Source organism: Lactuca saligna, chromosome 6 (assembly GCF_052625555.1).
Source record: "Lactuca saligna cultivar CGN05327 chromosome 6, ASM5262555v1, whole genome shotgun sequence".
NCBI classification, from domain to species: Eukaryota; Viridiplantae; Streptophyta; class Magnoliopsida; order Asterales; family Asteraceae; genus Lactuca; species Lactuca saligna.
In genome coordinates, this window is record NC_136422.1 from 179,494,850 (window position 1) to 179,505,080 (window position 10,231).

Genomic DNA, 10,231 nt, shown 5'->3' on the forward strand with positions numbered 1-10,231 from the left:
ACAAATAAACAAGATCATTATGATTCTAGTGATATCTTAAAATCTCATTATAATCTTGTTTCATATAGATCCGAGTGAGATTGAGATTGTTTTTTACTAATAAGATTGTTAAATTGTAAGATCTTATGATAAGATCAAGATCAAAATTTTAACATTTTATTAACCAATATTTAATTATGTTTCTTATCTATCAATTATCTTTGAGCGAACATGCAGTGAGGTATGCGATATAACAACTTATGCCACACTTCATGGATTCTCTCAAAAGCATGAACATGTGAACAAAAAGAATAGTAATGCAAAGATATAAATACCACTCTCGCCCTTCCATTTGTAAATCCTCCCATGCTTTCAGGGTTCAAAGACCTCGACTCCTTTCTACAAGGTCAGCTCTTTCTGCTTTGATTCACCTTTACTCAATCCTTCTTTTTGTAATTAGGTTAGATTCAGATTGCATATGAAAATAAAAAAAAAAAAAATTCGATTATATTTTTAACAGTTGACATAGTAAATCTCAGTTCATGTTTCTCATTTGATATCGAGTTAGATTCACATCACATACAAAGTAATTACTGGAGGGTTTTTATAGATTCAAGATTACCCTTTCGATTTCATGAGTGTAAACCTGATTTCATGATTACCCAACCGAAATTGCAGGCTGAAGTCGTGATCTTTAATACAGGTTAGATCCAAATTTCATCTGGATGGGGTTTTCTATCATATTCAGGATTATTATTTTGGTTTCGATTTCATGTTGGATTCTTGAAATCGTTGATGGGTATTATCTTCCTGGCAGTTTCCCCAATAGATACTACGTGGGTGATCAATTATCTGTCAAAGTTAACTCCTTAACCTCCATAGATACAGAAATACCATATGGGTATTACACTTTGCCTTTCTGTAAACCTTCTGAAGGCATTAAAGATAGTGCTGAAAACCTAGGTGAACTTCTAATGGGAGATCGAATCGAAAACTCCCCATATCGATTTAACATGTTCAAAAACGAATCCGAAATCTTTTTATGCAAAACAAATCCGTTATCAAGCAACGAATTCAAGATGTTGAAAAAACGAATCGATGAAATGTATCAAGTCAACCTAAATCTTGATAACCTTCCCGCCATTCGGTACATGGAAAAAGATGGATTCTTTCTTAGATGGAACGGTTTTCCAGTTGGCGCTAAAGTTCAAGATTCTTACTATGCATTTAATCATTTAAAGTTTACAATATTTGTTCATAGATATGAACACAATAATGTTGTAGGTGTGATCGGTACCACTGATGGGGATGAAATGATCACACCGGCAAACGAAACCACCACCAGCGAAGGTTATGTGGTGGTAGGTTTTGAAGTTGTCCCATGCAGTGTGAACCATGATGAAAAATTACTAAAGGACATTGAACCCTATAGTAAATACCCGTCACGGATAAAATGTGATCCGCTTTCCGTGGGAATGAGTGTGAAGGAGGGTAAACCCGTAATTTACACGTATGATGTTTCATTTGTGATGAGTGATATAAAGTGGGTTTCGAGATGGGATACTTATTTAAAAATGGAAGGTGCAAAAGTTCATTGGTTTTCGATTTTGAATTCGTTAATGGTGATAACATTTCTTGCGGGTATTGTTCTTGTAATTTTTTTGAGGACGATTCGTAGAGATTTAGCACATTACGAGGAGTTGGATAAAGAAGCTCAAGCTCATATGAATGAGGAGTTGTCGGGGTGGAAACTTGTTGTTTCTGATGTTTTTCGGTCCCCGAACAACCCTGGGCTTCTCTGTATTATGGTGGCGGATGGGTGTCGGATTCTTGCGATGGCGATTGCTTTGATCTTTTTCGCGGCTCTTGGGTTTATGTCTCCGGCTTCACGTGGAACCCTAATCAATGGTATGTATTTAGTTTGTCTCTCTAACATAATTATTATATTATTGAATTCTACTAATTTGTTTTATACATAAATGTTACTTAATCAAATAGTAACAATATATAAACTAAATAGTTTTAATATGTAAATGTATGAATACAATAAATTGTGTATGTTAACTAATGGGTAATGGCCTATATGTGTCAAAACTTGCCAAGTCTTGCAAGGACTATGTGATTTGGCTCAAGTTGGTTTTGAAAGACTATTGCGCAACTATGTTTGGTACCCGCTCTCAAAGTTTTTAGTGGAAAATAAAAGATCTAAAGGCAAGAAATACACACGTACAATTATTTGTTTGTAACATCATATGTATATTATATTTTTATTACAACATTAAGGTGTCAGCTTTTATCTTATTATGTCATTCAAAGTACAATCTACACTTACAACATGATACTTGTAATATTTTTTCTTATAAACACCTTAGCAAAAATTGTTTTGTATTTAAATGACATTGCAATAGTCGCATATACATTATTAAAGTACGGTATTGTAACAAACAAATAAAAGTGGAATGCCATTATAAATATATCAATGAAAATATGTTACTATTTCTTGCATTTAACCCGATCTATTATAACTAAATTACTAATATTTGCAGGAATGCTCGTGTTCTATGTGTTATTAGGCTTTTTAGCCGGTTACATAGCAGTTTGGCTATGGCGAACACTCTCGATTGGTGAACGCCAAGGATGGTTTTCTGTTTCATTGCGTGTCGCATGTTATTTCCCTGGTCTCTCATTCCTAATCCTAACCCTAATTAACTCTCTCTTGTGGGGAAGTGATAGCACCGGTGCAATCCCATTCACAACTTTTCTTGTTCTAATCTTACTTTGGTTCGGGATCTCAGTTCCCTTAACTTTAATCGGTGGGTTCGTGGCCACAAAGACTCCATACCTGGAGTACCCTGTTCGAACCAATCAGATCCCACGGGAGGTCCCGGCCCAGAGGTTCCCATCTTGGATTTTGGTACTTGGGGCCGGGACACTTCCTTTTGGGACCCTTTTCATCGAGCTTTTTTTCATCATGTCTAGCATTTGGCTTGGGAGAGTTTATTATGTTTTTGGTTTTCTTTTTGTGGTTTTGATATTATTAGTGATGGTTTGTGCGGAGGTGTCGCTAGTGGTTACTTATATGCATCTCTGTGTGGAGGATTGGAGGTGGTGGTGGAAGTCGTTTTTTGCATCGGGAACGGTGGCGTTTTATATATTTTTGTATTCGATTAATTACCTTGTGTTTGATTTGAAGAGTTTGAGTGGGCCTGTGTCGGCGATGCTTTATTTGGGATATTCTTTGTTTATGGTGATTGCAGTGATGCTTGCGACAGGTGCGGTTGGGTTCTTAACGTCTTTTTTCTTTGTTCATCGGCTTTTTTCTTCTGTTAAGATAGATTAATGAATGTGTTAATTTTGGTTTTTGTATATTTATGTACTTATGGTTGTGGCCATCCAGCCATTGACCATAAAATCAAGTTAATAATATATAGTATTAAAGAAAGTAACCTTATAATTATATGTGATCAAATGGGTGGGTCAAATATTGATTTGGATAAATGTTCGAACAAATTAGGTTAGAGTCAAAACAAGGTAATATTTGTTATATAAATTAGTAAAACATAGAAATCTAAAAATAAGCACAAATCTAAATATTACATGACATTGAATACGGGTTTTTAAATTGGATATCGGATCTTCAAATTTTGGGTACTAGATTTTTGATATCTTAATATTCCAACTTTTGGTTATAAAACTGAAACACCAAAATCTAAAACAATTTTATTTGTGTAATTGTCTAGCATTGGTTTACAAATGGAGTTGTGAAGAGTTAAGTTCTTTTATTTAATTTGTTAAAAAATTTGTTATAATAGTTATTTAAAATGCATTTTTGGATCCTTATAGTGAATAAGATGTTATTTGCTTTCAAGTTTATGTGAGTAAAAATGGGGAAGAGCTTATTGGCCGAGCTGCTTACATTAATACATTCTCTATACAAAGGTATAAATACTGACATAGTGTCATTCGTTTTGAATACAAATCGCAGAGCGAGTTTGGATTAGCAATGATTTGGTTTGGTGGGTGACCTCGTATCCAAACCTACAACCAAAGGATTTGATGAATTGTAGTTGTTTTTAAGACAACATCTTTAATTGATTCATGTTGTTCCCCTCAATATTTTGAATTTGAGAATCATTCTCCCCTAGGTGTGAGAACATCCTGCGGAAGTTTCAATGTCATTGGGGAATTGAAATTCATTTAAGTTTGTGGCTGAGTAGTGAGTGATTGGTATACATTAAAAAGAAATAAAATAAGATATCATATACACATATAAACAAAGTATACTATTAATTTTACATTTAGCCATATAGCACCTAACAACCATGTGAACTTTCAAACTATTTTTTAAATGGAAAGAAGACGTGTTTAACAAAACTAACTAGCAATTGTGAGTTGGAAGTTGAAAAATGTAAGTTGTATTTTTATTTGTCGAAGGTCCAACAAAAAATAGTTGTAAGCTTTTTAGAAGTGTAGTATAACATAAAAATTAAAAGTTAAAAGCTCTCAAAAACTATTTGAAATAACCAGTTGTTCACAAGACATTTTATATCAAACATATATGCCGGTTGTTGTGTTATGGCTCGTGAATAGATGCTTGTTATTCACAAAGTGTTAAACACGTTGACTATCTATAATCTTACATTATAATTCTCGTACAATCTTTTTTCTTTTCCAAAAATCAGTTTTTCTCTAAAAAACAACCTGATGGTGAACATGATAACGGACTAGTTTTGCGAAATCGTTTTAAGCCATTTATTAACTGTTTTTATATAAGTTGATATTCTATATATTTATGTGTATAAAGTTGTATTCATGTTGCGAATTCACAAGTTGTATTTTACATGTTTTATATTTTTTTAGTTATTTTGATTATTTTGTACATAATATGATGATTAAAACAATGAAAAATTGCATTAAAACTTTATGATTTTACCTTGATATATTTCACAAGTTTTCTTATATCTTCATAAATTATTTTATATTTTTCCAAAATGAATATAATGTATTCGGTAATGTTCTAAGATACTATTTCATGAAATATATAGCCGTCACAAATATTACTTACTTTTTAAATTTGTCACTTTGTTCTAAAAATTTGTGTTGTTTATTTAGTGAGCAAAAATAAATGAACAATCAACTTAAAATATCTCTGAAGTAAAAGGGTAGAGAAAATCGAGAAATCTAAGAGTTTAAAAAACTCCTTATGTTGTATAAAAAAAATAAAAAATAAAAAATAAAAAATAAAAAAAAACTTTATATATGAATGTCTTTATAGCCAAAGCACTACTAAGTATCTACGAACTACAAGACAGACACTTGTAAGGATGGCTACACATAATCTTCAACGATCATCATTTTCAGAAAGCTGAAGAAGGTTATGGAGCGAATTAAGCTCATTTGATAAGAACCAAACTTGGTCCTTAGTCAAGATGACTACAATCAGATTCGTACTTTGTATTATAGTTGTAAAGGATTTACATATGAAGCAGCTAGATGTGAATACAACTTTCCTATATGGAGATTTTGATGAAGATATCTACATGACATATACTATTATTGAAATAAAATTTTCTAAGAAATATGGATTAGCACGATTATCGTGTGAACCATATTAAATCATTGTGTTATTTTTCTATTCAAATCTTTATTGTGTGTTTATCACATCTTTTATCCTAACAAGTAGGGATGAGCATTTGTACAGGTGAACCGGACCGGACTGGACCGTTTTTTTGGACCCCCGGGCCGGTTTTCGGTTCTAAGATTTCTATCCGGTCCGGTCCGGTTTTTTCCCCGGTTCGGTTCAGTTTTTACCGGGTTTAAATCGGTTGGACATATAATTTGTGATGTTTTTTAAACACCCATAACTCCTTCGTTTTAGGCTATAATTTTGTTTATTTTGATATTATATTCACTAAGTTACAAACCTTCAAAGTAGAACTATCAAAGCTGAAAAAATTCAGCTTTTCAGCAAGATTTTGTAATCTGTGACGTTTTTTAAACAGTCATAACTCATTCGTTTTAAGTCAGATTGACCTCCAGTTTTTTCCAACATTTAGTTTACAGTTTGTAGATGAATTTAGACTATAATTTTGTTTATTTTGGTATTGTATTCACTGAGTTACAATCCTTCAAAGTAGAGCTATCAAAACTGAAAAAATTCAGTTTTTCAGCAAAATTTTGTAATCTGTGATATTTTTTAAACACCCATAACTCATTCGTTTTGAGTCGAATTGACCTCCGGGTTTTTTTTCAACATTTAGTTTACAGTTTGTAGATGAATTTAGACTATAATTTTGTTTATTTTGGTATTATATTCACTGAGTTACAATCCTTCAAAGTAGAGCTATCAAAGCTGAAAAAATTCAGCTTTTCAGCAAGATTTTGTAATATATGATATTTTTTTAACACTCATAACTCATTCGTTTTAAGTCGGAATGACCTCCGATTTTTTACAGAATTTAGTTTATAATTTGTAGATGAATTTAGACTATAATTTTGTTTATTTTGGTATTATATTCTTTGAGTTACAATCTTTCAAAGTAGAGCTATCAAAGCTGAAAAAAATCAGCTTTTAGATTATGAGTTTATGAAGTTTGTTAGTTTGATTGATTTTAAAATTTAAACTATAATTTTTGTTGTTACGGTAATACTATTGTATGTTTGTCTTAAAATTGTATAATTTTTTTTTGTGAACTTTATTTATATGTTACTTACTTTTATTTGGAAAATTAATTTTTGTAAATTATAAAATTATACATCAATATAGATTAGTTATGCATGAAACGGAAACGTATTAATTTTGCAAGTTATAATATTATACATCAATGTAGATTACTTATACTCTATGCATTTGAACTTATACCGGTCCAAACGGGTCCAAAAACGGAAAAACCCGGACACGGCTCATCCGGTGCGGTCCATGATCCACAAAATTTTCCATAACCGGTCCGATGAAAGAGCCGGTTCGGTCCGGTCCGGTCCGATCCAAATGCTCACCCCTACTAACAAGTGTGACCTTGACAACCTTTCTTATGATAAATAAATAAAAATGAAAACATCTTTTGCATTTATGATCATCTATTGCATAAAATCTGACAAAATAATAGAGCATAATTACACAAACATTTAAATACCATAAATGATATGGAATCTAATAATTTCCTGGGACATGGTAGTCCTACACCTTACCTTCCGATTCCCACCACAAACATTTAAAACCAAACATATAGACAACATACCTACTTTTGTTAAGAAGCTCTACCCAATATACAAGAAAGATAAAAGTAAAAAAAGGTGTCAATTCCACTTCATTGCAAGCTAATATCCTAATGGAATAAAAGAAAAAAAGAAAAGATACCTCACCTTACAAGCAAACCCAAAAGCAAAGACATTATCAAAGCCTTTTGATTAAGTCTATTTTGGCTTCTTCCTCATAGAGTATCTTGGATTTAAAGTGATTACAGAGTAAACTTCCATTTCCAAAATCAAACCTTATACTGTTCATCATCTCCACAATCTTTGATCGGTAATTTTGAGGTTGAATTCAATAATCATAATGAACAAAGAAATCTCCAATTCCATGAAAACAAACAGACAAACGGTATTATTATTATTATTATTATTATTATTATAGTTTGATTCGGGTAAATATGCTTTAATTACATACAAGAAAAGCAGGCCAACCTAATCAATAATCATCACCAACGGGATTATTACATGACAACCCAGTAACATTCCTAAACTTAATTCATAGTAGATATCATATATAGCTTGAGTTAAATAAAGAAAACAACCTTAAAGAGACTATATTTTTCTCCTAATTATCCAACTAAAGGGGCATCTAGCTGAGAAATAACAATCTTTCTTACCGAATTCAAACTTTCCCAGTCTAAAATTAGGGAAATTGTGTCAAATTCGGAGGAAAGATGTTTTTCATCATCGATCAAACTTATGTAGCAACTCTGGAAACTGAAATTATGGTTATTTAGAACTATGAAAGGTTTAAACCGAGAATACGCCGGAGATCAGTGCTGGGATCTTCCTTCACGGTTGCGGTGACAAAACTCTTTGTAAAGAAGCCAGGCAAAGGGAGAGAGCTTGGTGGTGGTGAATCAACGAAAGCAGAACCTGCGAAGAAAAACTCAGCGATGTTTTTCTTCATCTGTTTTGGTACCATTTCCGGGTCGGGTCCTAAGCGGTTTGTTGACGAAAGGGCAAAATCGTCAATTTTCATGTCGGTTCTAGGGTTTGGAATCGAGAAACTTCTTTTCTCCTTCTCGGATTTCTTCTTCGTTGGTAAAACTCTCCGGGATGCGTTGGGATCTTTGGAAGCCTTCCGATCAACGACGACTTCTTTTGTCGGTGTCGTCGTCGCCGTACCGTTTGAAACCTTGCGATCATCCATCTCCTTCAAAACCGTCGATGATTCATCCAAAGGTTCACCTCGTTTCAAAATTTTCACCTGTCCCATCACCAGATTCTTAACGGCCGCCGTCTGTGGCGGATCAACAACCATCGCCGCTGCCGTTTTGTTTCTTCGTACGCCAGTTGGTGGACTTCGTTTCCGTCCTTCAGATCTGGTGATATTAGGGCTAGAATTCGAAAAATTAGGGCTAGGTTTCGGTGCTCGGCGAGATTTCACCGGCGTAGAAAATATATTATCGTTTAGACAATCTTGAGGATGGAGAACAGCAACACCACCCATCGGTATCTTTACAGATCTACAAAAAAGAAAGTGTTGAAGCAAAAGAGACTCAGATTTGGGACTGGAGAGAAGAAATTGGGTGAAATATTTTTGGGGAAATCGTCCCAATTAGGGTTAGAAAGAAGAGGCTGTAGGGGGGATTTGTGATTGTGTGAATGAAATCAAAGGGTTGGATGATGATTTATAGGGAAAGTAGAGATAACTTGGGCGATGTTGTGGAGGCACCAAGGTTCATAACTACTCTCGGGTATAACTTCGTGAATAACACATCAATTAGGGTTGGGCTTGGGGAAATAGTCAATTTGACTAATGTTTTATTGAGTAGCAAAAGTTGTCACGACTCACGACATGTTAACCCAATTCGAATCCGATATAAAATAAAATATTTTACTTGTTTCGTTATGTTATATGTTATATAGGTTAATTTGAATCCGATATAAAATAAAATATTTTACTTGTTTCGTTATGTTATATGTTATATAGGTTGATGGCACGAAAAATAAACCGATAAAATTATTAACTTAATAGTTAAGTTGTTTTTACATAACGTGATCAACACGTTTATAAGGTCTAAATTTTAAACATATTAACCCAACACAAAATTGATATAAAATAAACGAGCATGGGTAAAAGGATTCAATTCATTTTAGTAAATGAATGACATGACAAGTGACATCATATGTAAATTATTCTCAAAGTTTTTCAGTGCATTTAGCATTTTAACACATAATAACACGACACACTTAGAAGGTTTAAATCCTATATAGGATAACTCGACATAAAATTGAAACGAAATAAATAGGTTTGGATGAGATATTTCAATATGTTTAATTAAACAAGTTAACACGACAAAACATGAAAATTAAATAGAATAAGTTGTGGTTAAGCTCTTTTAACCTGTATAGCATTTCAACCTATCACTACATTGCACATCTACAATGTCTAAAACCTACCCACTAACCTCACATGAAATAAATTGGTTTGTATAAGAGATTTCAAAATGTTTAAGTAAATAGATTGATACAACAGTTTACAAAATCTTAACATTAAACTCGTCAACCCGACACAAAACCAACATGAACTAGGTGGGTTGGGTGAAATAGCTTTCACCTCATTTAGATAAACGGGTTGAAACAGCATTACACCAAAATTAAACGACCAAGGTTAAACTCAATCTCTTTCAACTCGTTTTATGTTTCAACGTAACCAGATATAGTTTACTATAGGGCAAGTAGTGTTTGCTTGCTTCCTTTTTGTTTGTTTCCTAAAATCAAAATATTCAATTTTAATTTTATTGAAACAAACTCCATATTGATATCTAAATAGATCATTATTTAGTTTTTCGGTTTTTATAATATTGAATAGAAATAATAATATAACAAATACACTTGTTATAGTTAAGATTGATAATTTTAGAAGAATATTTTTTTAAGTTTCAGAATACATCTGAAAATTTATATACAACAAAACAGGTGACTATAATGCAATGGGATTAGAAACTCATTGCAAAGGATAATCAAGCACAATACTTATAAAATGCATTGCATT

At 32.7% G+C, this 10,231-nt stretch overlaps 2 protein-coding genes across 2 annotated transcripts; one reads left to right on the forward strand and one right to left on the reverse strand.

Annotated features, from left to right (window-relative positions):
* Positions 1–277: 277 nt before the first annotated feature.
* LOC145001226 (transmembrane 9 superfamily member 11-like) lies at positions 278–3,328 on the forward strand. The gene is made up of 3 exons (XM_078960582.1): positions 278–385; positions 658–1,887; positions 2,526–3,328. Exons 2-3 carry the CDS (start codon positions 705–707, stop codon positions 3,317–3,319), a joined length of 1,977 nt encoding a protein of 658 aa, XP_078816708.1. The 5' UTR covers positions 278–385; positions 658–704; the 3' UTR covers positions 3,320–3,328.
* Positions 3,329–7,554: 4,226 nt separating this feature from the next.
* LOC145000897 (uncharacterized) lies at positions 7,555–8,938 on the reverse strand. The gene has a single exon (XM_078960198.1). It carries the CDS (start codon positions 8,681–8,683, stop codon positions 7,970–7,972), a length of 714 nt encoding a protein of 237 aa, XP_078816324.1. The 5' UTR covers positions 8,684–8,938; the 3' UTR covers positions 7,555–7,969.
* Positions 8,939–10,231: the final 1,293 nt, after the last annotated feature.

Coding starts and splice junctions, on each gene's coding strand:
- LOC145001226 (XM_078960582.1), top strand. CDS start 705: ATGGGGTTTTCTATCATATTCAGGATTATTATTTTGGTTTCGATTTCA. Junction 1,888..2,525: donor ACGTGGAACCCTAATCAATG/GTATGTATTTAG, acceptor TAATATTTGCAG/GAATGCTCGTGTTCTATGTG.
- LOC145000897 (XM_078960198.1), bottom strand. CDS start 8,683: ATGGGTGGTGTTGCTGTTCTCCATCCTCAAGATTGTCTAAACGATAAT.